We start from the raw sequence: 26,803 nt of genomic DNA on the forward strand, positions 1-26,803 counted from the left end.
TTCTTGAACTGGTCCGTGACCTCTTTGATGCCCCGGTTTTTTTATTGCAAAATATGCATTTCCGATGTCTTGCCAGTTCGCAAGACTTAGCAAGGATTTGCAAAGCAGATGTTGAAACCCAATGCACCTTTTTTCCCATTCACGTATATAATACATTTTCAGACTCGCTGGGGCTCTCTCATCTCAAAAGCCTCTTTCTTTTTTTCCTCCACTGTTTATTGTCCACGTCTTCAGTACCGTCAGGAGGGTCGGGCATGACAAAACCGTCCGTCAGCTTATAGTAGACTATTGTTGAGTCTGATTCAACTATAGCCAGCGTTATAGACAGTGGGGAATTGAGCACTGTGCATGTTCTCTTCATGATCTGCCTCAGCCTGAAAGAAAACGACAACCACAACAACAAAAGAGTCAGCCATCATGTTTCAAGATCGCGCAACTTTTGTTTAAATTCCACTCGAAGTCAACCTAATAAAGAGAACAAATGTACACTGCTGCTATCAAACAAATGCAAAAGTGGATTGCCAACTTGAGGAGCGGCACCTCTAGGCTATTGCGTCTTTAAAAGCTGTATTATTGTAAGGAATGGTCGAACCACTGTGGTGTAGTTTTGCCAAGTAACGTCTAGCAACATGTGGGTGGGTGAGGCCTATGGAGGCCACAGAACTGCATGCAGCACTACATCACTTCTGATTTTTTAAAAAAAGAAAAACAGAAGTTACAAAGATTAGTTCTAAAAATTGCTAGAAACTCCGTGGTGAAACCATAAAACTTCTGGTGATTCCTAAAGCTGCCCTTGGTCACCTTTAGGAAGAACATGAAACTGTTTTCTTTTACTTTTCTCTGACAGCCACTCTTGAGTGGCAGTGGGCAGTGAGAATCGGGAGCAGGGAATCCCTCACTAGAGGCCCAACTGTGGGGTAATGAAGAAGAGGAGACTGGATCTATAAGCCACCTTTCACTCAGAGTGGCTTACAATCTCCTTCCCTTCTCCTCCCCACAACAGACACCCTGTGAGGTAGGTGGGGCTAAAAGAGCTCTTTCCAGAACTGCTCTTGAGAGAACAATTCTGAGAAAGCTGTGGCTGGCCCAAGGTCACCTAGCTGGCTTCCATGGGATCCATGGGAAGGAGTGGGGAATCAAACCCAGTCCTCCAGATCAGCTGCTCTTAACCACTACACCAAACTGGCTTATAATGGTACTGGAACAGGATCTGGGAGACCTTAATTTAAATTCCCACTCTATTACTGAAGCTTGTTGCGTGGCCATGAATGGGCTGGCCCAAGGTCACCCAGCAAGCTTCCATGGGATCCTAGTCAGACACTCTAACCACTACACCACACTGTCTCTCATTACATTATGTATGTATCCTCCCTCCACTTTCTGGAACTGTTCTACCTCTAATCCAACATGCTTACAGCATGAGCAGGTCAGAGTACAGGACTTATCTTGGCTATATCTGAGTTAGGTCTTCACACTCTCAATCTACAGATAACACAAACTCTGGCCTCCTGTGGGTACCAGTGTTGCAGGTGTGCTTTAGAATAGGATCTTCAAAATTTCTCAGACCCAGGGGCAGCATGGGACCTGATAGTAGGGCAGAGACATATCAGAAGATGAAGAAGAGCCAAAGTTATGACCTCTTTGGTGGGAAGAGGAAAATCCACATTCTTGAGGGCATTTGAGGACTGACTGGCAGGGTATAGATGACCAGGTCAGAGGAAGAAAGCACAGGGCAATGGGGGAACGATACTAAAGAGAAACCTTCTCTGCCACTGAGTGACCGAACCCTGCCCATTTTGCCGTCCCTCTTAGGACCAACCTAGACCATTCCCCCCTCCAATTTAGGCCAGTTTAGCAAATGTAGCCAAGGACAGAGTGGGTACTTCCTTAGAAATACAAATATGCCATCTGGCTGCCACATACGCATTCTGTGCATGATATGGTTTAGAGACTATTCTTTAAGGGCACGCATCTCTGGAATGAAGAGAAATCTGAACCAGAGCTTCGGCTGCCTCGAAGGAGCACCGCCGGGGCTAGCGGGCAGAATTCCCAATCACCTCTGCTTCTGTACAAGTTATCTGTGGAGGAAACAGAGAGCAGGACCCGACTGCGAAGCTCTTCTTCAGTAATCACACAGAAGCATTGTGTGCTGCACATCTGCCGTGAATGGGTATATTGACAAACCGCGTGTCAAGCTGATCGCACAACGCACGCATGCCAAGAGGCTTTTCTACTTCAAAAGCACTACGGGGCCCAAGAAAGGAAATACCGCTGAGAGAAGGACAGAGAGACAGGTACTCACTCTCTCTCTCTCCATGTGACCCATATTTTTTCAACCTTTCCTCCTCTGGGATTCTGAGAGCCAGCACAAGCCAATACACGAGTGAAGAACTAGAAGAATCTGACTTTTAAAAGAGTTCAATTGTGATTGTTTTTTTCAATTATTTGAGCTGTCACTGAAGTGCAGAAAATGGATGGCAGAAGGACTTTTTAAAAGCAGGAACACAGTTCTTGCTGGCTTGGCATCAAGGGGTGTGGCCTAATATGCAAATGAGTTCCTCCTTGGCTTTTTTGCACAGAAAAGCCAGGTGTGAAACAATGGTGGTGCCAGGGTGTGTGGCCTAATATGCAAATGAGTTCCTGCTGGGCCTTTTCAACTAAAAAAGCCCTGGATGGCAGTGCAAGAAAAATCCTCCTGTAGAATACCTTCTTCTGTACCAGACTTCTTCTGTACCATACCTTCTTCTATACCAGACTAAAGAACATGAACATTTAAATTATTTGTTTGCACGCAAAGCAGTCACACAAACATGTTTATAATCCCAGACTCTGTGTGTGTGTTGAGTACTGTCAATTCACTTCCATTTACGGCGTCTCTATGAATTAATGTCCTTCAAAATGTCCTATTGTTAACATCCTCACACAAGTCTTGCAAACTGGTGGATGTGGCTTCCTTTATGGAGCCAATCCATCCCATGTCACTGCTTCCAATGGGTAGAGACACAGCTTGCTGCCATAATTTTCCCTCCCCTCACATGGGGAATGTGACTGAAGGTGCCTCTGGTTTGGAGTGCCCGCCAATGGCCTGACCAAGTTGGGAGTTTGTTTCCTTTCCAGAGACAGAGATTCTAAAGAGGCAGGAAACCAGAAGGACAGATAGCCATGAAAGGCCCAAAAGCACCATCTCTTGAAAAATTTAAAGTCCAATCTTCCTCCAAGAAGCCCTCCTCCAACTTACAGCACTCTTCTTTGGGAGTATAAGCCACTTAAGCTGAAGGAAGGCTTCCAACTTTGCCAATAGAGTGATAGGAGGTAGGATAGGATCTACCACACTGCTTACACTTTTCAAATGCACCTTGCCTTACAAAGCTGGAAAATAAAGTATTGATCTACATATTCAGGAGTATTACTTTGGGTACACCCTTCTGCAGAATGTACCATTTCACAAAAAAAGGAGGGGACTGCATATTTTCTCCCTCCTCTAATAAATGCTGCTACAGTAAAGTTGTGTGTGTGTGTGAAGTGCCAATTTATGAATTTATGTGTGTATGAATTGGCAGCCAATTTACGGTGACCCCCATATGCTTTCCAAGGCCAGACGCTATCTACTTATTTTTATAACTCCTTTTAATGGGAGGGTCTGTAACTCAGAATGACAGGGCAAAGGCTTTGCCTACAGAATGACCCGGGTTCAGATCTGGCCTCTGTAGCTAAAAAGATCTCAGAAAGCAGATGTCAGGAATGATCTTTCTCTGTCTGAGACCCTGGAGAGGCACTGTTTTAATAGAAAAGATTATACCAAGATGACTGGATCAGTGATTTGAGTTAACTTAAAGTACAATCATGTGTTTTTACTTGTATGCCACTCTGAAGTTGACCAAATCAGCTCATAAGTAGTAAAAAAAATTAAAAGATATTTAAATGCTTTAAAGGTAAAGGTAGTCCCCTGTGCAAGCACCGGTCATTTCTGACTCTGGGGTGATGTCGCATCACGACATTTTCATGGCAGACATTTTAATGGGGTGGTTTGCCATTGCTTTCCCTAGTCATCTACACTTTCCCCCCAGAAAGCTGGGTACTCATTTTACCGACCTCGGAAGGATGGAAAGTTGAGTCAACCTTGAGCCAGCTACCTGAACCCAGCTTCCGCCAGGATTGAACTCAGGTTCTGAGCAGAGCTTAGGACTGCAGTACTGCAGCTTTAACACTCTGCGCCACAGGGCTGACTATTAATTACCTTTAAATGCTTTGCCATTGTTCAAAAAACCCTGCCATCTAAAAAGCTAGCATGTCAAGGAGATGGTCAGGAGAGCTGGTAGGAGAGCTTTCCACAGATAAGTTTACTTTTAGATAGCTTGGATGCACTCAAAATTTACGAGATTTCACCATCTAAGGGAGCATTCAAGCTTCCATTTGTACTGTAAAGTCACAACAGGGCTGTGATTTTTCAGTTTTGAAAAAGTGCTCTCACACACCACAAATCCAAATTCTGAATTTAAATTCTGGATCCAAAAACTGGATTCTGCTGTAGGCCAGTGCCGTGTACTTCATGATATGCAGAAGCCCTTCCGTAGCCACACAAGAGAACTGGCACCAGCTCTTCACTGAAGTCACTTGGCAGCTAGGAACCAAACTCAGACAGAGCCGGCTTGAGAGAAATCACACATTGCATATTTGCTCAATAGGAAAGGCTGGTCACAAACCGGACTTTCCATCAATGTAATTCATTCACCCATTCCAAGAATGCATCTCTTTCACTCGGATGCCAGAGACAGAGCAAACAGCGTCCCCACCGTGCCGATTTATGGAAAGATGACGTGAATGAATAGCTCAAGGGAGAGAGCAGAAGATGCATACATTATATAACACCCTCCAGTAATACCGCTCAGTAATAAACCTCCGTGAAGACGTTGTGAAAGCAGCGTCACCCCAGAGTCAGAAACGACTGGTGCTTGCACAGGGAACCTTTCCTTTCCCAGTAATAAAAACGGGTTTCTACACAGGTTTGCAGGAGCCTAGCCTAAGGGGGCAGCACAGCACACTTGCTCACATGGCCACTTACAGCGACCACCAACATGGAAATAGAAACTACTGGAGGAGATATGGAGAGTGTAAGGGCAGAGTCCAGAGCAATGTTCCCTCTAAGCCATGGAGTGAATAAAAATTCTACTTTGTGAACTACTGGCATAAAAGTTGTGAGCTACTGGCATTAACACTGAGAGCTACTGCATAAATTACTTTGCTCTGGGGCTATTTTTCCTGAGTTAAGACAAACATGTGTGAGCTAGAGGTCAAAAATCTGCTTAGAGGGAACACTGGTTCAGAGTTGTGTCTGTTTCATAATTCTGCATCTGCATTACAGAAGTAGGAAGCAGAGAAGATCTTGGTAGCTAGCTAACAACGCTACAGAAAAATTTGGCTGAGTTTGTTTCTTCTAGTTAACTTGAAGCTTGGGTGTGCCCAGAAGCGTGAACAGAAGGGCAAAAGCCAAAGAGTTCTTATCCTTCACAGCTCTTATCCTAAGGGTCAAAACCTAGAGAAATCAGGGTTTCAAGGAAGGTCTGTTAATATAGAATGAGAAGAAGACCTGGTCTGCTGAAATCAGGGTTTCAAGGAAGGTCTGTTAATATAGAATGAGAAGAAGACCTGGTCTGCTGAGACGCTTCTTCCTGTCTCCTGTTTGTTTTTTTATTGTTTTTATTTATTTATTTATTGTACTTTTGATCCCTATTGGGGAGGAAAGCGGATTTTCCATTTTGCATAGTTTGCAGAAAGTCAAGAAAGTGGGAGTCTTTCTGACCTCCTCTGGCAAGCTGTTCCACAAAGTGGGAACCACTATGGAGAAGGTGGTTATTAAATTTGCCCATTTGCATGCTGGTACCTACAGAAGAGAGCCCCATGGCACAGAGTGGTAAAGCTGCAGTACTGCAGTCAAACTCTCTGCTCATGACCCGAGTTTGATCTCGGTGGAGGCTGGGTTCAGGTAGCCGGCTCATGGTTGACTCAGCCTTCCATCCTTCCAAGGTCGGTCAAATGAGGACCCAGCTTGCTGGGGGGAAAGTGTAGATGACTGGGGAAGGCAATGGCAAACCACCCTATAAAAAGTCTGCCATGAAAACTTTGTGATGTGACGTCACCCCAGTGTTGGAAACGACTGGTGCTTGCACAGGGGACTACCTTTTTATTGTTTTAAACTTTAGAAGACCCTGCTCTGATGAGTGAAGCTGTCATGGTGGAACCTAGAGGGAGAGGTGGTCTCACAGATATGAGGGTCCGAGGCTATGAATGACTTTGCATGGAGACAACTTGGGATGTGAAAACCAAGGAAATTACGACCAGATGGAAGACCTACCTAGAATGGACAGCGATAGAAGGAAGGACGGACATTCAGTGGAAGACTAAGACTTTGTGCCCATGGCTGGGGGGAAGAGACTAGGAGTAAAGGGTGGGGGGGGGGAAGAAGGGCGTGTTGGAAATACAAATATTTGTTGTAATGGACTAAACAGAATAACAAATAAAGACTATTTATTAAAAAAAAGAAAAAAAAGAATGACTTTGCATGTGATAGCTAATTCCTTAAATGGAGCCCAGTGACTGATGTGCAGCCAGTGAAGTGCCTGGAGGATGCAAGTAATATGCATGCAGCTCCATCTAGCTCCCAAGAATGAGTCTTGTCTTTTCATATACAAAATTCAAACCCAAAGTTGCTTTCTAAAATGTGTATTAACTGTTCAAAACATGTTATCTTCTTTTGCAGAAGCTTTGCAGACCACTGAAGTCATGCCCACTGCCACTGGAAATCTCATCCACAACCCTTCTGGCTTTTGTAACTCCCTGCAATATACAAACAGTTCTGAACACGGACATCCTAGGTTTTGTCGGGCTGCAAATTCAAACGGAAATGCTCCATGTATATTTGCTCACCTTTCATGGCTGAATGACACATGGACCGGCGTTGGCACCACCACTTGTAAATCATCCGTTTCTCTCTCGCGCCCGTGAAGACATACAAACTGGAATTCTGCTAGTCCAATGTAGGAGACCTCATGCCAATTTCTAGCTGAGCAGTATGTCAGAGACCGGACAAAAATAGCATGAATAAATAAACAGCAATTAGATGTGCAATTTAAGGATCTATCTTCACTCACACAACTTTTTAATGAACAATCTTATATTTGAAGGCCATGATGTTACATACCTTCAGGATCTGTCTTTACTAGTACACTTTTCTCTTTCCTCCCAAAAAGCTCAGGGGTCACACTACACTATCCCTGTCTATCTTCACGACAACCTTCTAAAGCAGGTTAGGTTGCGAGACAATGGCCAGTCCACTCTCAGTCTATCAATTTTATAGTAGGGACTCAGGCCAGATTCTACCTAGCCACAGTCCACTATTTTAACTTATGAAACATCTCAGCTGCAGGTGGGGATGCTGTAATGGCTATTTGTGCATAGATGGCATATGGGGAGGGGCCATGGCACAGTGGTAGAGCATCTGCTTAGCATGCAGAAGCTCCCAGGTTCAATCACCAGCATCTCCAGTTAAAAGGATCTGGCAGCAGGTGATGTGATAGACCTGAGCTGGGAGAGCTGCTGCCAGTGTGAGTAGACTGACTTTGATGGACCAAGGATCTGATTCAGTATAAGGTAGCTTCATGCGCTCATATGTCTGAGAAATGCATTGCATTTATGTGGGGGGATTAGTTACATTAGATGCTAAACTTTCAAGTTTCAAGTTTATTTCAATTTATATCCCGTAATAAGAGGAAGCAAGGAGTGGGTTGACCAATACCAGCTGCGCATGTGATATTTTTGGTGTAGTGATCAGGGCTTTTTTGGAGCAGGAATGCACAGGAACGCAGTTCTGGCTGGTTCGGTATAAGGGGGTGTGGCCTAATTTGCAAATGAGTTCTTGCTGGGCTTTCTCTACAAAAAACCCCTGTGCAAGACAATGGTGATGTCAGGGGGTGTGGCCTGATATGCAAATGAGCTCTTGCTGGACTTTTTCTGCTTAAAAAGTCCCGGCAGTGATTAAGTATGCAGACTTTTATCTGGGAGAACCAGGTTTGATTCCCCACTCCTCTACTTGCAGCTGCTAGAATGGCTTTGGGACAGCCATAGCTCTCGCAGAGGTTTTCCTTGAAAGGGCAGCTGCTTTGAGAGCTCTCTCAGCCCCACCCACCTCACAGGGTGTTTGTTGTGAGGGAGGAAGATAAAAGAGATTGTGACCGTTTTGAGACTTTGATTCAGAGAGAAGGGCCAGGGTATAACTCTACAGTCGTCGTCTTCTTCTCTTTAACAGCCAATTACTTCAAGCTGCAATACCCATTCTAGTTAAAACAAAAAGAAGCTACACAGATCTGGCTGAACCTGCAAAGAACACAGGTAATCAGGATTTCACCAGCCTCTCACCAGCGCCCATCTAACACACAAGGGACTAACAGGTTGCATTCTACTGCTGAGTTCAGTGTGCACAAACGCTCCAAATCCAGTACTGCAGAGGTTGCAGACGTGAGGGCAGGATCGCACTCCTCAACAGTTTATAGGATCAAGATGCACATGTGTTTCCTTAAAGCATGAGAAGGGCATTCTTGACCCTCTTCTTATTCCAGAACAAAGTGTTTTAGCAGTTTGTTTTTATTTCACAGACCATCCTGGAAAAGGACCTTCATTCGCTTACCTTCTAAGAGGTCCAAGTATACCAAGAAAGCGGCATACACACGGCCACTGTCAGCGACGTCCAATGACATCATCCTTGTGAGCTGGAACACACAAAAAGCAAGCCTTGGATCCCCTGGAGGAAGTGTGGGAGAAATCACATTGCGTGCAATAAAACACAAGCGGAATGTTATCCACAGCATATGGAAGTGTTTTCCCATGGACTCCAGCGACTTCTGGCAGAAACCCAAACAAAGCACAACATGCACAAATGCTTTTGAAAGAGTAAAACAAAATACCCAGCCTGTTAAAGGATTTACTGCTAGATACAGCCTATAAAAAGACTTATAGGTTGTTTTTTTTTTTTTTTTTAGTCAGTAAAATTGCCCTCCTAAAGAAGCATTTTAAAGAGTCCATGTGGGTGTATTGGGGAGGGCAGGGAGAGAAAACCAGTCTACAAAATTCATTGCTCAAGTTTCATTATCAGTCTTTTGGGAAAAGAGACTATTTCATTTCTGTGTTTCGTAGAGGACTTGACTATAGGATGGGGGTGTGGGAAGCCATACTCAAATCCAGACTTGAATGAATGTTTTCCAGCCAAGACGCTGAAATCTATGCTGGAGCCAGAATGGGGATGAGAACTGTAGCTGGAGCCATGGCTTGAGCAGAAATCAGCCCCCAGTGCAAGAGGCAAACGATTGCCGCTCTGTTGACCAAGCAATGGGAGATGACCAGGATTCTGACCATTGTGCCAAGTCTGGCCAACTCAGAAACTTCATACTGCTTGCTAATGACAGTGGCTGATAATGCTACATCCCACCGCCCCCCCCATCCCTTCTGTGCCTAAAGGAAGCTCCTATGCTTGAGCACACACTTTTCTAGACCAATCGCTCCCATGAGGTTCTAGTTTAAGCCCTGAAGACCCCAAAACTCATAGCTAGTGTGGTAGAAACGTCCAACAGCAATACTGTTAGGCAGGGGTGGAATTCTAGCAGGAGCTCCTTTGCATATTAGGCCACACAACCCTGATGTAGCCAATCCTCCAAGAGCTTACAGAAAAGAGCCTTGTAAGCTCTTGGAGGATTAGCTACATCATGGGTGCGTGGCCTAATATGCAAAGGAGCTCCTGCTAGAATTCCACCCTTGCTGCTAGGGATTTTATTATTATTTTTTTTTAATCAAGTGTATATCCCGCCCTCCCCTGATGGGCTCAGGGCGGCTAACAGCAACATTTCTTTTTAGCAGAAGGGTCAGCACTTGTTCCCCGCTTTTCGCTGCCGATAGGAGCATCAAAGTGGGTTGCAATCACCTCCCTCTCCTCTCCCCACAAGAAGCACCCTGGGAGGTAGGTGGGGCTGAGAGAACGTGACTGGCCCGGGATCACCCAGCAGGTTTCGTGGGTGGGAGACGGGGAATCGAACCCAGTTGATCAAGTCAGATCTGAGGCCGTCGCTCTTCCCCACTACGCCATGCTGGATGAATACTGAGTTTCTCTTATGCCTGGCACAGTATAATGCGTTAGCTGCTTTACAGAGTCTGATACCTTCTGTGTATTGAGAATTAAGAGCCAAAAAGCTAAACACTTGAGTTAGCCTTTTATAGGCTCAAACGAGCGAATGTTTTTTCTGACTCCTGACTGTTTAGATTACGCAACTGGCAAAAGAAGCTCTATTTCAACATGCCAAACTCCTAAGAGGGTTATTACTGTAAAAAAATCACATTAGCTCATGAAGTGAGTGCCACATCCTGATAAAGATATGTGAGCATGGCCCTGGTGCAGACAGACAACTATTGTGGAGAGCTCTGCAAAACTTTAAAAGCTTGCGCACGCCTACTCTGATAAGACATGAGTCTGTTCAAAGGGACTGCAGTTACCAGCTCTTTTTATCTGTTGTACATCTTTCTGAGACTTTATAGACCATTTGTGTCCTAATCCAGAATGCTGCGCCATTCCCAATCAGTAGAATTTTGTAAGATTAATTTCATCGCGAATTTAAGAGAATGGCTCGATTCAGACATCACACAAAATCATGGTTTAATTAATGCTATTCATTTAGGGTTGCCAGAATCCCCTGGCCATTGGAGGGGGACGGGGCATCGTCCAGCTACCCCTCCCATGGTCCCTGGCCTGATTGGTCTTCCTGACATAGTCGGTGATCACACACACAAAATAATGCACTTTCAAACCACTTTCCAACTGGATTTTGCCAGTTCACACAGTAACATCCAGTTGGAAAGTGCATTGAAAGTGCATTATTTAGTTAGTGTGTGTGATCACAGCCATAAACAGTTTCCTGTAACCCAATTTAATAAAATGAGACATGCTTATGAGTAGACCTGAGAAAGACTACTCTCTTTTCATCGCTGAAAAAGCCCTGCATGGACTCATTTGCATATCAGGCCACACCCCCTGACAGCACCATTGTTTCACATAAGGCTTTTTTGTAGAAAAAGCCCAGCATGAACATATTTGCATATTAGGCCACACCCCCTGATTCCAAGCCAGTCAGAACTGAGTTTCCGTGAGTTCCTGCTCAAAAAAGCCCCGCATATGTGTATATGTGTGTGCATGCCCCTGATAGATTGAAATATCTATCAATCATCAATCGCTTGTTATCTTAGCATTAATTTTGTCAAACTTCTATTATGACACAGGTCACATGGGCTACTCTCCTAACCATGATTAGATATATATTTGATTTTTATTTAACATTTCTACACTGTCTTCCACCCAAGGTGGTGAACATCCAATCATTAAATATGTAAACATACTAACATAATATAATTAGGGTCAATCAAATCATGAACTAATATAGGTCCTGGTGGGGGATCCCCTGGTTTTTCAGGCTCCTCCCCACCTCCAGCCATATACCTGGCCAGTGGGGGAAGCCCTGCCCCAACAGCCACCATGTGCCTTGAGTTTTGGAAGGTGTGTGTGCCTTTAAATCTCAATAGGAGGAAAGCCGGATGGGGGCAGGGAGTGAGCAGGCAGAGCCACATGGCTCTTCCCAGTGACTGTGTGAAGCTGTGAGAAAGTAAAGACAGTACAGTTCCTCTGTTTGTTTTGAATTCATTTTGGAAGACATGTGTATAGTAAAATGGAGTTAACTAGAACCTGATTATGGGATGGATGAAAACTCCACCCCCTAAGCTGATTGTGTTTCATTTTACTGTTAGTCTGAAGAAGTTGGTTGAAATACAGCAGATGGTTACACTCAGCAATTCCCATGAGTAAATTGCCCCAATGAAATTACAGGAGTGTGTGCTTGCAAAGTGCATTTATTTTGGCAGCTTTGTGAGTGTGTGGGGGTGTGTTCACTTTCATTTAGTGGAAGTGCAGCTGCTGGGGGATGAAGAAATTTAGACTGCTGAATTTTTATTTGTTTTAGGGAATGGGAAAGTCTCCTGGTTCCACCCCCAAAGTCCCCAGATATTTTCTGAGTTGTATGTGGCAACCCTAAACTGAAACCATGGTCTAGAGTTGATTTATTAACTAGAGACAGTCTTCACAATATTTTTGCAGGATGTGTGAATGTAGACATCTTGTCTTAATCCTGTCTTATTCCGTCCTCATACCATTTATTGATGCAAATTAGGATTTCATTAGTCATCTGCAACCTTAACAATGGTTCCACAAATTTAACCATTGTAAAAATAAATCATGGGTTTGTGCTATGACTAAACCAGGCCACTGACTGAAAGTTCACTAAATTCAGTCTAGTTGTCTTTATCCATCACTCTGTTCATGTACATCACTCATTTTTAAGCTTTCCATACTGAGGGAATCCCTCCCTTATGGATATGTCTGCCAAGGAATCTGTGTCTCCGTCACTTCTTTTCCAAGAATGCTGGGAGTATGCGCGCGTGTTCCATACATTGCAACAGGTAAAAATGGGGTGCTGGCCAGACATGCCAGGCCTCATTGCTAGCCTATGTAAAACTGCACCATAATGGAAAAGAACATTAATTAAAACTAAGATAAGAACACCCTCCAAAACATAAATGGCAGCAATGAAAATCCATTCCACAGTTCATCCAAATCGAACTGAAAACTCTAGAACCTTAAAAGCACCTGTAATAAATAAACTTAGAAATGTAAATAAAAAACCTCAAACATTTAACTTATCAAGAGAAACAGCCAGCATTAGAGAATCTTGTCAGCCACTGATCTTTCACTTGAGGTACTAGATCAGCATGAAGGGAACTCAGGGTTATCATGAAGAACAACTGGTCCACACTGCTGTTGGGTGTAATCTGTGCCTCAGATATTAATCTACTAACCCCCCCGCCGCTGCATATCAGTACTATTGGAACTACTAAGCACTTAACTTGATTTGATAGAGAAATCTGTCCCCCACCAATTGCAAGCAAATCATTTGGCTTCAGAAGAACAGTGTCCCCAAACAGCATCACTGCCATCTTGTCTGGATTCAGTTTTAGTCTTTTCACCCTCATGCATTGGAGCACAGAGATCCAGGCACCAATCTAGGAGCTGTGCTACAGAATTTCTACAGGATTCTGTGGTATTTAAGATCTATATGAAAACCTTTGGAGAGGTCATCTAGCGGTTTGGTCTGAGGTTTCTTCAATATGAAGGTGAGATGGAAATCTATTGCTCTTTTTTCATCCAATATTCATCAGATATTCTGAATAGTTGCCCTAGTTTTGGTAATGGAATGAATGAGGGCTAATAAACTGAAGCTGAATCCAGACAATATAGCAGCGCTGTTGATGGGTATATAAGAATATAAAAAGAACCAACAGATTATCTATTGGCCAACCAGTTCCTCTGGACAGCCAACAATAGGGCATCGATGCCCAGGTCTTCCCTTGATGTTGCCTCCTGGCTCTGAGATTCAGGGTGCCTCTGAATGTGGGGGTTCCCCTCAGTCACCATGGCTAGGAGCCTTTGATTTATCCATGAATCTATCCAATCCCCTTTTAAAGCTGTTTATTCCTTACATACCAATAAAGGTGACTGACTGGCTGTTTATTCTTGAGGCCATCACTACATCCTCTGGCAGTGAATTCCACATTTTAATCACTCGCTGAATAAAATAATATTTCCTTTGGTTCGTCCTGAACCTACTACTCATCAGCTTCACTGGATGCCCTTGAGTTCAAGTCAAGTCAAGTTAGCCTTTATTGGCATAAAATATATAGATATAGATATATATATCAGAGCAAATTGGTTAAAAATGATAAAATGGAACGATTGCATACATATACATCAGGAAAAGCATAAAAATACACTGGGCGTTTTTGCACTTACCTTAAGCCGGAGCGACGTCCCTCTTCACCGTGCAGCGTCTGCACGGTTTTCGCACTAATTGCTGCGGAGCACCTGGAAGAGCCGCAAAGTCCCGCGGCTTTTGCGGCGCAAATGTAAACCGCCAAAAACCGATTTACATTTGCGCCGCAAAAGCCGTGGGACTTTGCAGCTCTTCCAGGTGCTCCGCAGCAATTAGTGCGAAAACCGTGCAGACGCTGCGCGGTGAAGAGGGACATCGCTCTGGCTTAAGGTAAGTGCAAAAACGCCCACTGTTTCTAAGAGATCCTCTTACATGCCTTTAAAACAGAATAAAGACACTTAGCCACTTTCTCAGTGACACTAGATGAAATATCGTTCAAAAGACTATAGACCTTAAGTGCATCAGAACAATCAACCAGGCTAACTAAAAGAGGATGTAAATACAAATTACAATAAAGATCTGTATACAAATTACAATTAAGAAGAATATGAGTAACTGACTCCACACATTTTTGCTTACAGAGACAGTATCTGACTGAGTAGGCTGTCTTGTTAAATCTGCCATAAAGAATGGCAGAGGGCATGGCGTTGCATCTGGCAAGGGAAAAAGCTCTACGCTGCTATGGCACCTGCAAGACGGATAGATATGAGGCCATTTTCCCAGTACTAAGAGAGATCTCAAAACTCAGTGGGGAACAAGTTTTCTTAGTCAGACTGTATAGGTCTTGGCACTCAATATCTTGCAACCTGTTTTTAATTTGTTGGACTGCGGTAGTGAAGGACAGCATGGACAATAGTTCTAGGGATAAACCCATTGCTTTGATTTTTCTTTCAATATGTGCTGACCAATTTGACAGATTAAATTCAGAGAGCATTTGAGAGATATAGCTCCCCGGTTTAGAGTTGTAGTGCAAGCGTAGCCAGAATTTGAAGGTCATAACCCATGCAATAGTAACCATTAAAGACATGCCAGTTTCTAAGCAGATAACTGCATACGGGACACATTTTGACATGCTCAGAATTTTACACAAGAATTTGACAGACTTCGAACTTGCTACAAGTGATCATATACAGCTAATTGCTAAGACTGTTGAATCTATTTTTGAGAGACTTAGACAAAATGAAAATAAAATTGACCACTTGTCTCAGAAATTCTTGCTAAATACCAAAGCTAAAACAAACCCTGGAAAATTAACAAGTGAAGAGGTGAAGAGCCTGAAGAAGAACTTGGTACAGCAGCAGTGTGAGGAGGGAGCCCAATTAAAATTAAAGCTGCAACCTTCTAAAGTGTGTTTAACTGTCTGGCCTTACAAAGGACAGAAGTTCTTATGGAACACAATTCGATGGGCTACTTACCATCTAGAAGCCCTTCTAAGGGGGGGAATTACCACCAATTGACTCAATTATGGTGGAATCTCTTACCAGCCCAAATCAGGCTCAAAGAATCTTGCTCACTTTCAGCAGTTCCAGGATCCCATGTCTGCTGCAGTCCCAGAAGACTTCCTTCACACCAAGGGGATTTTTCCAGCTAGGGTCTTTGACAATTCTCTTATAAACCCCCTGCTACCCCACTGGCAAAAAGAGGGCTCTTTGATAGAGGACATCAATTTCAAGGCAGGAATGACAAAAGTTGGAGACCAGAGTGACTTGGCTCAGGGTCCTGATTCACCTTTCTACCTGAACCCAGCTTCAGAGCATCTCCTTCTTGAGAACTCCACAGAACAAAATCTAATTAACTCTTTCACAGCCCTCCCATCTACGGAACAACTTGCAATCATAACTAAACTAAAAGTGTTGAGGGACAAACTTTTGAAAACAAAAAGTAATCACACGCAACAAGTATCTAATCTGCTCATGATGCCGAACACTCTTGAGAATGGTTCAGCTTTATCAGCCCCTCTAACTCCTCTCATTTCTATGGAGGTAGACCAAAGGAAAACAGGAGTAAACCACTCACCCTCCCAACAAGTGAATCCTGAAGAGAAGACTGATTTAATTTCCACCACAGAAGATAAATTGGATCTCAAGGAGAACCTAGAGTCATCAACACAAGCTGAAGTTCACACATCTCCAGTAATGGCTGAGAACCCCCTTCTGAGCAGCAATAGTGAGATCGGGTGGCCAAATACAAGTCAACTAATTAAGAACATCTCGAGCGGCTTGGGTAATGGATCTGAGTTTCATGATACCAATGGCATCCTTGAACAACTAGCTAGAGAAGACTTACTCACCACCCCTTTCATACTCTCGCCATCCAAATCCTTCCCCATTGTGGATATTAAGATCATCTCCTGGAATGTGGCCAACTGGCAGAATAAGGCCAAGGATGCTGAGTTTATAAGATATCTTAAGGGGTTTGATGTTATACTACTCCAAGAAACCTGAACTCCACATCAGATCCAACTAGAAGGGTACAAGTCCTATTCCCTCCCAGCCTTCAGGAATAATACAAGGGGTCGTTTTCAAGCAGGATTGTCTACACTTGTCTCCTCACATTTTTCCTTGGAACACATCACTCTGCAGGCAAACATCTCTATGGTGCAGGTTGTCAAGCTCCTCCTCAAAAAATTCGCCTTAATTATTGTGAATTTATATGTACCACCCTCTCTAGATAAGCTCTTTTGCAATATCGGGAACACTCGGCCACACTCATGGAGAAATTAGAGAGGAAATTTTCAACCATAGAAATAATTCTAGTGGGTGACTTTAATGCTACGGTAGGGAAGGACTGTAGCATATTTTTTAAAGCTCTTGATTTTAACCAAGACGACACCCTTCCACCCATTTTCTCCTATCCAAGATACTCCAAGGATAGCCTTCTAAATTCAGCAGGCATCTGTCTTGCCAAATTCTGTATGCAATACAACAGAATTTGGTTAAATGGTTTGATTGGCTGCCCAAATTCAGGAGAATTCACCTTTGTCTCCCCAAGGGGCTGTAGCATAATTGATTAAATTTTAATCTCTCCTTTATTGAAACCTTATGTCAAAGATTTTACATTGGGAGATTTTATTATTAGTGACCATTCCCCCCTCATTTTGACTCTTCAAATTGGTCTTCACATTTATCCCTCCTGTAACTTGTCCTTGCAACCTTACAAGACTGACTTATTGGGGAGAGGGAGAAAAATTCTTTGTCAGCTTTCTGCACCCAATGCATAATTTTATAAATCTCTATTATGTCTCCCTTAGTTGTCTATTTTCTAAACTGGAACGTCCCAGACTCTTCAGCCTTTCCTCATACGGAAGGTGCTCCAACTCCCCAATCATCCTGGTTACCCTCCTCGGTACTTTTTTCTAGCTCTGCAATGTCCTTTTTTGAGATAATTACCAGAACTGTACATAGTATTCCAAATGAGGCTGCACCACAGGTCTATACAGGGGCATTACAGTATTGGCTGTTATAATCTCAATCTTTTCCCTAATAATCCCTAATATAGAGTTTGCTTTTTTCAACACTGCAGCACTCTTGGGGTGACACTTTCCTTGAGCTATCCACTATGACCCCAAGATCTTTTCCCCTCTCAGACTTTGCAAGTTCAAACTCCATTAGCCTATACTTGAAGTTGGGATTTTTTGTCCCAATGTACATTGGGAAGAGCCCTGTGGCGCAGAGTGGTAAAGCTGCAGTACTGCAGTTGGAGCCCTCTGCTCATGACCCGAGTTCGATCCCAGCGGACGCTGGGTTCAGGTAGCCGGCTCAAGGTTGACTCAGCCTTTCATCCTTCTGAGGTCGGTAAAATGAGCACCCAGCTTGCTGGGGGGAAAGTGTGGATGACTGGGGAAGGCGATGGCAAACCACCCTGTAAAAAAAAATAGCGTCAATGATAATGTCATAGTTTGTTTTAATTAATGTTCTACTGGTTTTTAAGGTTAAGTTAATGCTTAATTTAATGTTCTTAATGTAATGGTTTTAATTAATGCACCATTGGTTACTATGTTGTTTATTAATGTTTTATTTATTAATGTACCATTGGTCACTGTGTTGTTAGCCGCCCTGAGCCTGCTTCGGCGGGGGAGGGCGGGGTACAAATAAAATTTATTATTATTATTATTAAAAAGTCTGCCGTGAAAACGTTGTGAAAGCAACATCACCCCAGAGTCAAAAACGACTGGTGCTTGCACAGGGGACTAACTTTACCTCTTTTTATATTGCCTTACAATTTGCCAGACCATAGAGATGGAGCTGAACTGAGGCTAGATGAGCTTTCATTACTGTAAAAAGCTTTCACTTCTTGGGGTTTTTTTTGGGGGGGGGAGTGCTTATGGATGGGCAAGAGATTCTGTAGTTCAGAATGCCTTCCACCAATTTAGATCAGTACATCAGCTGTGGCCTCTCCTCAAAAAGGATGCTATAGCCAGAGATACCTATGCTTTAATAACATCAAGGATAGACTATACACAGGACTGTATGCTGAGAGTCTCTCTGCAAAGTCTTCAGAATAGCCAGCTGGTTCAGAATATGGCAGCCAGTTTATTCACAGGGACTTGGCACAGTAAAATATTTTGCTGGTTATCAAAAATCTTTGCTGGCTTTCAATATGTTTCTCAGCTCAAGTGCTGATATGGTCTTTTAACACTCTAATGGTCTGGATTGAGGGTATCTGAAGGTCTACCTTTTATCTTATGAACATGTTCATCAGTCAAAATCACCAGAGGCCTTCTCAAGGTGTCCTTGCCTTCTGAAGGTAAGATGGCTGTTGTGATAGAAGGGAAAAGTTCCTATGGGGTGGTGTCTAGCCCCCCAGGAGCCAGCCACCCCCCCAGAGGATTTTTTAACCTGTCATAAGTGTCTTCTGGAGAGAATGCCTTTTCTATTGTTACACTGACCATGGAACTGCTTCATCAAAGATATTTGTTAGGCACTATAGCTTACTTCAGATGTTCAGTTTGGGTACCCCAATCACTTGTAATGGGAGTGCATGAGGCCCGCAGTCCTCCTATGTGCAATTATTTCATGAGAAGAAGAAGAATAATTGTAGATTTATACCCTGCCCTTCTCTCTGAATCAGAGACTCAGAGCGGCTTACAATCTCCTTTATCTTCTCCCCTCACAACAGACACCCTGTGAGGTGGGTGGGGCTGAGAGGGCTCTCACAGCAGCTGCCCTTTCAAGGACAATCTCTGCGATAGCTATGGCTAACCCAAGGCCATTCCAGCAGGTGCAAGTGGAGGAGTGGGGAATCAAACCTGGTTCTCGCAGATAAGAGTCCATGCAATAGGGGAACACTTGTATTTTTTCCATGCATGTACAACTTTGCTACATGCAAATGCATACTCTGGAAAATCCAGCATCCCATTCATGGATGGTGCACTAAAACCGAACATCTGCAAAGGGCTCATTTTTGTTGTCATTTAGATACTAGGAGTCTTATCTTATCTGGGAGAACCAGTTTTGATTCCCCACCCCTCCACTTGCACCTGCTGGAATGGCCTTCGATTAGTCATAGCTATCACAGAGGTTGTCCTTGAAAGGCCAGCTGCTGTGAGAGCCCTCTCAGACTCACCCACCTCACGGGGTGTCTATTGTGGGGGGAGAAGATAAAGGAGATTGTAAGCCGCTCCAAGTCTCTGATTCAGAGAGAAGGGTGGGGTATAAACCTGTAATAATAATAATAATAATAATAATAATAATAATAATAATAATAATAATAATAATAATAATAATAATAATAATAATAATAATAATAATAATAATAATTCTATGCAATTCTTATTGGTTTTACTGATTCTGTTTTATTCCTACTATACAGACTCTCAGTACTATTTAAGATCTCTGCATCATTGTTCTTAGATATCTAGTCTAAGACTTGGTTCACTCCAGGACAGCATGGTAGTTGAGGACACCCTATGTTTTAAGAGTGGAAAACTACCACAGTTGAACAGCTTTACTTTGACTGAAAGCATTTTTGTTTGTTTGTTTGTGAAAGTAGAACTTTTTGGCATGTTAAGAAGAAAAGAAATCTGGGAAACAGTTTGTCAGTGTTGAGTTTTCAAACCACAGACATTTCTCAGCAGCAGGTACAACCAGGAGAACAGATAAATCCAAAATAGCAATTTATAAATGAGAATTAAATTAACTTGCTCTATAGCATCCAATTCTTGTTTGTCAGAGATTAATTATGAAGCCATCAATCTCATTTGGACAACTCATTTGGACAACTCATTTGGACAACTCTGCAACATCAAGGGATGACCTGCATATATGAACAGCTCATAGAAGAACTTTTTGTTTTTTAACTCTTAAATCTCCAATACCCAAGAAGTCCTAAAGTTATTCTTTTAGGTTTAATTTCTTTAAAAAATAACATATTAACATGGCTTCCGAACTTATTTTGGCAGCCAAATGTTAATAGCACAAAATTGGAAACTTGCAGCAAATATAAGCATCAAACATTAGATTAACAAAATCTGATTTTTTTTTCAGTGAAACTATCCATCCAAAAGATGGAAGGCAGCTTAAACCATCATTTCAAACAACCTGGAAACATTTTATTGATTTTTGGCAACTGAAATTGAAACTGAATGTAAAGGTGTTTAGCTGTTATACTTTTAACATGTGACCAGATTTAAGCATTTTCTCTTAAATACCTACTTTTCTCATTTGTTTTTGCTTTTTCTTCTTAGTTTCTCTTGTTCATGGTTGCAGAAATATAATTACCATCCCCAGGAACTTGCATTTCCCCTTGCATTATCTCAAAGTGATTTCTGGTTGCATTCAATCATAGGCTGGTTGCCATATGTACAGAGCCCAAACACATGGACAGAGTACATGCATGTGTAAATTAGGCTGATCTTTTCAACATAATTGAGGATACAAATGAAAAAAAACATGCTTTTACTAGAGAAGCATTAAATGCTCTCTTTCTCAATCATGCAGATTTTAAAAACTGTTTAACATTGGGCCCCTTTGAGCTCTCTGTTTGCATTAGGACATTCAGCAGACTGTCCTTTGTGAGACTGCTACAAAGACAGGAATATAAAAGTATATTTAATTATCTGAATATATTATAATTATTCTGCATAACTCCTCCCAAAACACAGACAGTGCAATCCTATGCAGAATTATTCCTGTCTAAACTCATTGGATTTAGATTGGAACAACTCTGCATAGGATTGCAACTTCCTGTAGCTGGAGGATAAGGGTGTTCATAACACCAAGAATCAATAAAATTAGAGTTCAGTGGCACCTTTAAGACCAACAAAGTTTTAATCAAGGCATGAGCTTTTGTGTGCAAGCACACTTCTTCAGATAAAATGAGATGGAAGAAAACCATTCCAACCAATTTATGCAAGAAATAAAGGTTCTGGACACTACTGTAAGAATACACAATGGATGCACAGACACCACCTTATACCAGAGACCTACTGACCAACAAACATACCTACATGCCTCCAGCTACCATCCTAAACATACCAAATGATCCACTGTTTACAGCAGGGGTGGCCAAACTGCAGCTTGGAAGCCACATGTGGCTCTTTCACACATATTGTGAGGCTCTCAAAGGCCCCACCACCCCAACAGCTAGCTGGAAAAAGGCATTTCTCTCTTTAAATCACTTTTCCAAGCCAAGCTAGCTAGTGGCTTGGAGAATGCATTTACAGTTACAGTTGCTTTCTTTCCAGGTCTACCTCCCTCCTCCCCCATCTATTTTCCTTCCTTCCTTCCCTCCCTTCCTCGCAGCTCTCAAACATCTGATGTTCATGTCTTGTGGCTCTCAAATATCTGACATTTATTCTATGTGGCTCTTATATTAAGCAAGTTTGGCCATCCTTGGTATACACACAAGCTCTATGCTACAGCCTCATCTGCTCCAGTCCTATAAACAGAGATTCCCACCTGAGGGATCTACAACAAACCTTTTTGGAACTTAAGTATCTCTTTGGTGAAGTCAGGAAACAGATTGACAAAGCCAGAATGATATCCAAGCCAGGCCTGTTACAAGCCAGGCCTAAAAAAGACAACAATAAAACACCACTAGTGGCTACACACAACTCAAAACAGTCCAATGAATCATCAATGATTTACAATCTCTACTGGACAATGACAGCTCTTTTTCACACGTATTAGGGGGCAAACTTTTCTTCCATATAGACAACCCCCCCAATCTCAAACAATTCCTCACCCACAATAATACAACATCTAATTTGAACACGGACACTGGTACTAGAGCTTGCAACAAACCCAGATGCCAACTTTGCTGCCACATACACCCAGACAACACAATCACTGGACCTAACAACATCAGCTACACCGTCTCAGGCTCATTCACTTACTCAGCTTCTAACAGTATATATGCCATTAAATGCCAGCAACACCCTTTGGTTCTCTACATAGGACAGACAGGACAAACCCCACAACAAAGGATAAATGGACACAAATCTGACATAAGGAATCACAAGACTGAGAAACCTGTAGAAAAAAACTTTAACCTCCCAGAACATTCAATGGGTGACCTCAAAGTAGCTGTTTTATGCAAAGGAACTTCAGGAATAGAATGGAAAGGGAAATTGCTGAGTTACAAGTTATTACAACACTCGGAACAAACACCCCCCAGGACTTAACAGGGATATTGGTTTTTTATTTCATTACATATGCTAAACTCATTCTCACCAAGAAGGACTATACATCCTCTGTATTTTTATGCATCTCTCTCTCTCATAATATACTGGAATTCTGTTTGTAATGCAATACAATATATTGGAACAGAATTTTTTCTGACATAACACCTCTAAAGAACAATATATTGGTATATTATTTAGAACAACACATAGTGATTGTAATATAATGCAATAAAATTTGAAATATATACATCCCAAAATATACATTTTTTCCTAAAAGGGAAAAAATGCCACTTGTTGGCTTCACACTTGAGGGGATACGAGTGGAGCATCATAAAGGAATCTTAGTTAACTTCCCAAAATTAGGAAAGATTCTCTTAACACACCTATCTCCTATTGTCACATATTTATTGTGACGTAGTTATTGCTTCACCCCTTGTTCCCCCTTAATTGGATCCACACAACAGTTGACCCTGCAGACTTGGCTTGTTGCTCCTGTTTTGTCTCAAAATGTCATCATGTTATGCGCTAATCTGCTTTTCAACCCTATCTATCAGTTTGAATGGTTTTCCTCCATCTCATTTTATCTGAATAAGTGTGCATGCACATGAAAACTCATACCTTGAATACAACTTTGTAGGTCTTAATTTCATTATATTGCTTCAAGTTGAGACCAACATCTGGATTTACCAATACCATCTGGATTTACCAAGAATCACTAAATATTTCTGAGCTTGGTTTTCTACTGCATGTCTCTACCACCCTTCCACCATCAATCCCCAAACGGTTCTTTCTTGTATTTAAGACATTATTTTAAAAACTCGTCTCTCCAGTCCGGCATTTCTTTCATGGTAGTTCTATGTTTTCTGGATGCATTGGTTCTGCTGTCTCTCCCAAGTCCTCTTCTAAGTCTACATGCTGTGTTTCTTGTTAATTTTGGGGGCTGTTAAGGGCTGTGTTTCTTGTTAATTTTTGCATAGCCCCTAGGAAAGTGATATCAGTGATGAGACATGAAGAAAAAATGGCTGCACATGCCACATCAACTATGTGGTCCTTTTGTGCTCACCCAGATTCAAAGATATGCAAATTCAAAGAGACGCAAGAGCAGTATTTCCTCTCCTGTTTCTAAGAGCCAAGGGTGGAAAAATTTGATTTAAAAAAATCAATTATCAACACTGTCAGCTATATGTAAGCAAATGCACACATTTTTTTAAAATGTTGAGGCGGCATATTGGTTTGTTGCAGTATTGCAAGAATTCCCACTGGCCAACAAGAGCAAGGTTAAAGGGGGAAGCTAAACAACCTGGGCCAAACCCTACAGCAATGACTTCTTCACTTTTATTAAGGCAGCAGGAGAGGAACACAAGCCCAACGTGGAGGGAGCTAGGAAAGAATGGTGTTTTGGCAGCAGGGACTGGGATTTCCTTTTCTCTGTTATATCACACCCAAAAACTACAGCTCAGGGAATATACTTACTGGACCTGCCATGGAATACATTCCCAGTTACGGTAACAGGGACACAAGTTATGGAAACTCATATTTCCATCTAGGAGTGTTTCCTAACATTTAATTTTTTTTAAAAAAGGCTGTTACTTTGCCTTCTTGTTGCAGACTAAAAAAACGTATAAAAGCTGCACTGTCCTCTGCACATGCACAGAGAGAATCAGAAGAGCATCATTTTCAAAAAGGCTTGCAGTGATGGGTAGTCCTATACAAACTATAGATTCCTGCCAACATTTCTTTGCCAACTAAAGATGAAAATTCACCTTTCAAAATCGTTGTTATGATATGGCATAATGCAGGGGTGTCGAACTCATTTGTTATGAGGGCCAGATCTGACATAAATGAGACCTTGTTGGGCCAGGCCATGTCAGGCCCGGGGTGTGTGTTCCCATTTAAGATTAGGTAGCAGAGATATAAATATTTTAAAGGACACAGGCAAATACAATTAAAGAATTTTTTTTAAAAAAACCTTTAGAATAAAACATGCTTAAAACATTAGCACTTGTTGGTCTTAAAGGTGCTTTCTTTGTATTTCTCCCATGGGATCCAGGGAGCTGGGCAAAGGAAGCTCTGGTTCTTTCCTTCCTTCCCCAAGGGACCAGGATGGGGGAAGGAAGAGAAGCTTGGCTCAGTAGCTCTGCCGTATGATTGAGAGAGCCTGGCAAAGCAAGCTCTCCCTTCCCCCTTCCTCCCTAAGGGAGGAACCTCAGCCAATGGAGAAAATAGAATTTTCGCTCTGTAGCTCCTGTCCCATTGAGCAAGCCTTGCTAAGCAAGCTGTTATGCAGAAGGAAGCGACAGGGAGAAGTAAGCAACCAGTTGCTCGGGGGCCTGATAGGAGCCATCCGAGGGCCTGATTCGGCCCCTAGGCCAGATGTTTGACATCCCTGGTCTAATGATTTCCCTGCTTCGTCCAGGAAAAGCGCAGGGATAGAGAATCCCTTCCTCGCGCGGTCGCACATCATCATCACCAACCGTAGGATGAGCGGCCAGCCAGTCCTCTCGGAGCGTCCATCTCCCAGGCTTCGGGGCGTCCTGCTCCTCAGCAGAAGGACCAGAGTCCCCCACGAAGAAGCCGCGGCTCTCGGCAGCTCCGACCTCAGAACTACTCCCCGCCGTGGCTTCTTCCATGCCGTATTCGTGTGCACTTCGGCTTCGATCCGGCCGGAGTAACAGTATTTCTGGCTCGGTTAAAAAACATACCGTCAGACTCTTAAGGTTCCGCTTTCACCGAAAAGCGCGAAAGCGCGATGACGTTTCAGTAAAGGATGCAATTTGGCAACCGTGTTGGTCTGAAGCAGAGAACAAAGTAGGAGTCAAGTGTGCCTTTAAGACCAACAAAGTTTTATTCAGAACGTAAGCTTTCGTGTCCTCCAAGCACACTTCATCCGACGAAGAATCAGGTACAGTGGGCAGAGCTACATATAGCTGGTAGGCAATTGTACCATTTTGCATTCTAAACAACTGCCTACCAGCTATATGTAGCTCTGCTCACTGTACTTGATTTTTCGTCGGATGAAGTGTGCTTGGAGCACACGAAAGCTTACGTTCTGAATAAAACTTTGTTGTTCTTAAAGGCCACTTGGCTCCTACTTTATTTCAGTAAAGAGTTTGGTTTTGTTGTTAGAAATTTATGCATTTACCCCCCACACCTCCTTCTTACTCAAAACCAATTTTTTTTTTTTGCTAAATCATAACATTATATATAGTGGTAGTGGTGGAAAACTTTTATCTGCTGGGCGCCACTTTTTTTCTTGGATGCTGGGGGTTTTGTGGCAAATGAACATTTAAAAGTATTTCTCTGAAGAAGGAAGCTTTGACTTCGAAAATTTTGGGTTTAAGGTGCTAACGGACTTAATTGTTCAAAAGTATTCCATCCACCACCTTGTTTAGCGTTTCACCGCCTCCCAGTTCACAAGTTACAGTGAATGCAATGCACTGTGCACCCACACAAAGCACCAGCACCAGTTTCATTTGTAACGCCTTGGCTTTTTCTCAGCAGAGACATGTACCACGTACATGAAAGATGTTGCTTGCATTTCTTATTACACGTGAACAGTGATCCTTTACCAGGGGTGGCCAAACTGTGGCTCGGGAGCCACATGTGGCTTTCACACACATTGTGTGGCTCTTGAAACTCTCAACAGTCCCATTGGCTGGCAGCTTGGAGAATGCATGTACAGTTAAAGTTGCTTTCTTTCCACCTCCCTCCCACATTTTCTTTCTTCCTCCCTCTTTTCTCTCAAACATCTGACATTCATGTCTTGCAGCTCTCAAACAGCTAATGTTTATTCTATGTGGCTCTTACATTCAGCAAGTTTGGCCACCCCTGTCCTATACTCATACCATGGAGACACAGTGCCATTGGCCGGAAAGCCCACCCGCCTTGCAACTTCCAATTTGTGTGACCGTTCTTATTACTCTGATGCGTGAGTTTGTACCCCCCCCTCCAAACACATATACATCAGATTAATTTTTTTTAAATTGCAAAGTTGCGTATGAAGGCTGCGGGGGGAGAGAGAGAGAGAAAGAAAGCGAGCCTTTGCTTCTAATTTGCTCCAAGAATGGGGGGAAAGGGGGATTGGCGGCAAGTTTGCCGCCACCACTCCGCCTTTTTTTTTTTTTTTGCAAAGAAGGACCAGCCTCCGCCTGCAAAAAAAAGACGCGTGCATGCGAGCCGAGCGTCTCACCAGCAACCTCCAAGCCCGCTCTCCTTTCCTTCCCTTTCAGCCTGTTCTACAGGTACGCCTGCAGGCAGCTTTCTGCTCAGCCGTCCTCTTGCAACCCCTGCTGGCTTTGCGTGCCTGCAGGACGCTTTTTCTCGCTCTCCG

General features: G+C 42.8%; 1 protein-coding gene across 1 annotated transcript; it reads right to left on the reverse strand.

Annotated features, from left to right (window-relative positions):
* Nucleotides 1–25,191, reverse strand: TSEN15 (tRNA splicing endonuclease subunit 15). Its single transcript, XM_060232405.1, has 4 exons — nt 24,948–25,191; nt 8,681–8,762; nt 6,925–7,060; nt 1–374 (listed from the first exon to the last, which is right to left on the reverse strand). Exons 1-4 carry the CDS (start codon nt 25,101–25,103, stop codon nt 179–181), a joined length of 570 nt encoding a protein of 189 aa, XP_060088388.1. The 5' UTR covers nt 25,104–25,191; the 3' UTR covers nt 1–178.
* Between the last annotated feature and the right edge of the window lie 1,612 nt (nt 25,192–26,803).

Source organism: Heteronotia binoei, chromosome 2 (genome assembly GCF_032191835.1).
Source record: "Heteronotia binoei isolate CCM8104 ecotype False Entrance Well chromosome 2, APGP_CSIRO_Hbin_v1, whole genome shotgun sequence".
Classification (NCBI taxonomy): Eukaryota; Metazoa; Chordata; class Lepidosauria; order Squamata; family Gekkonidae; genus Heteronotia; species Heteronotia binoei.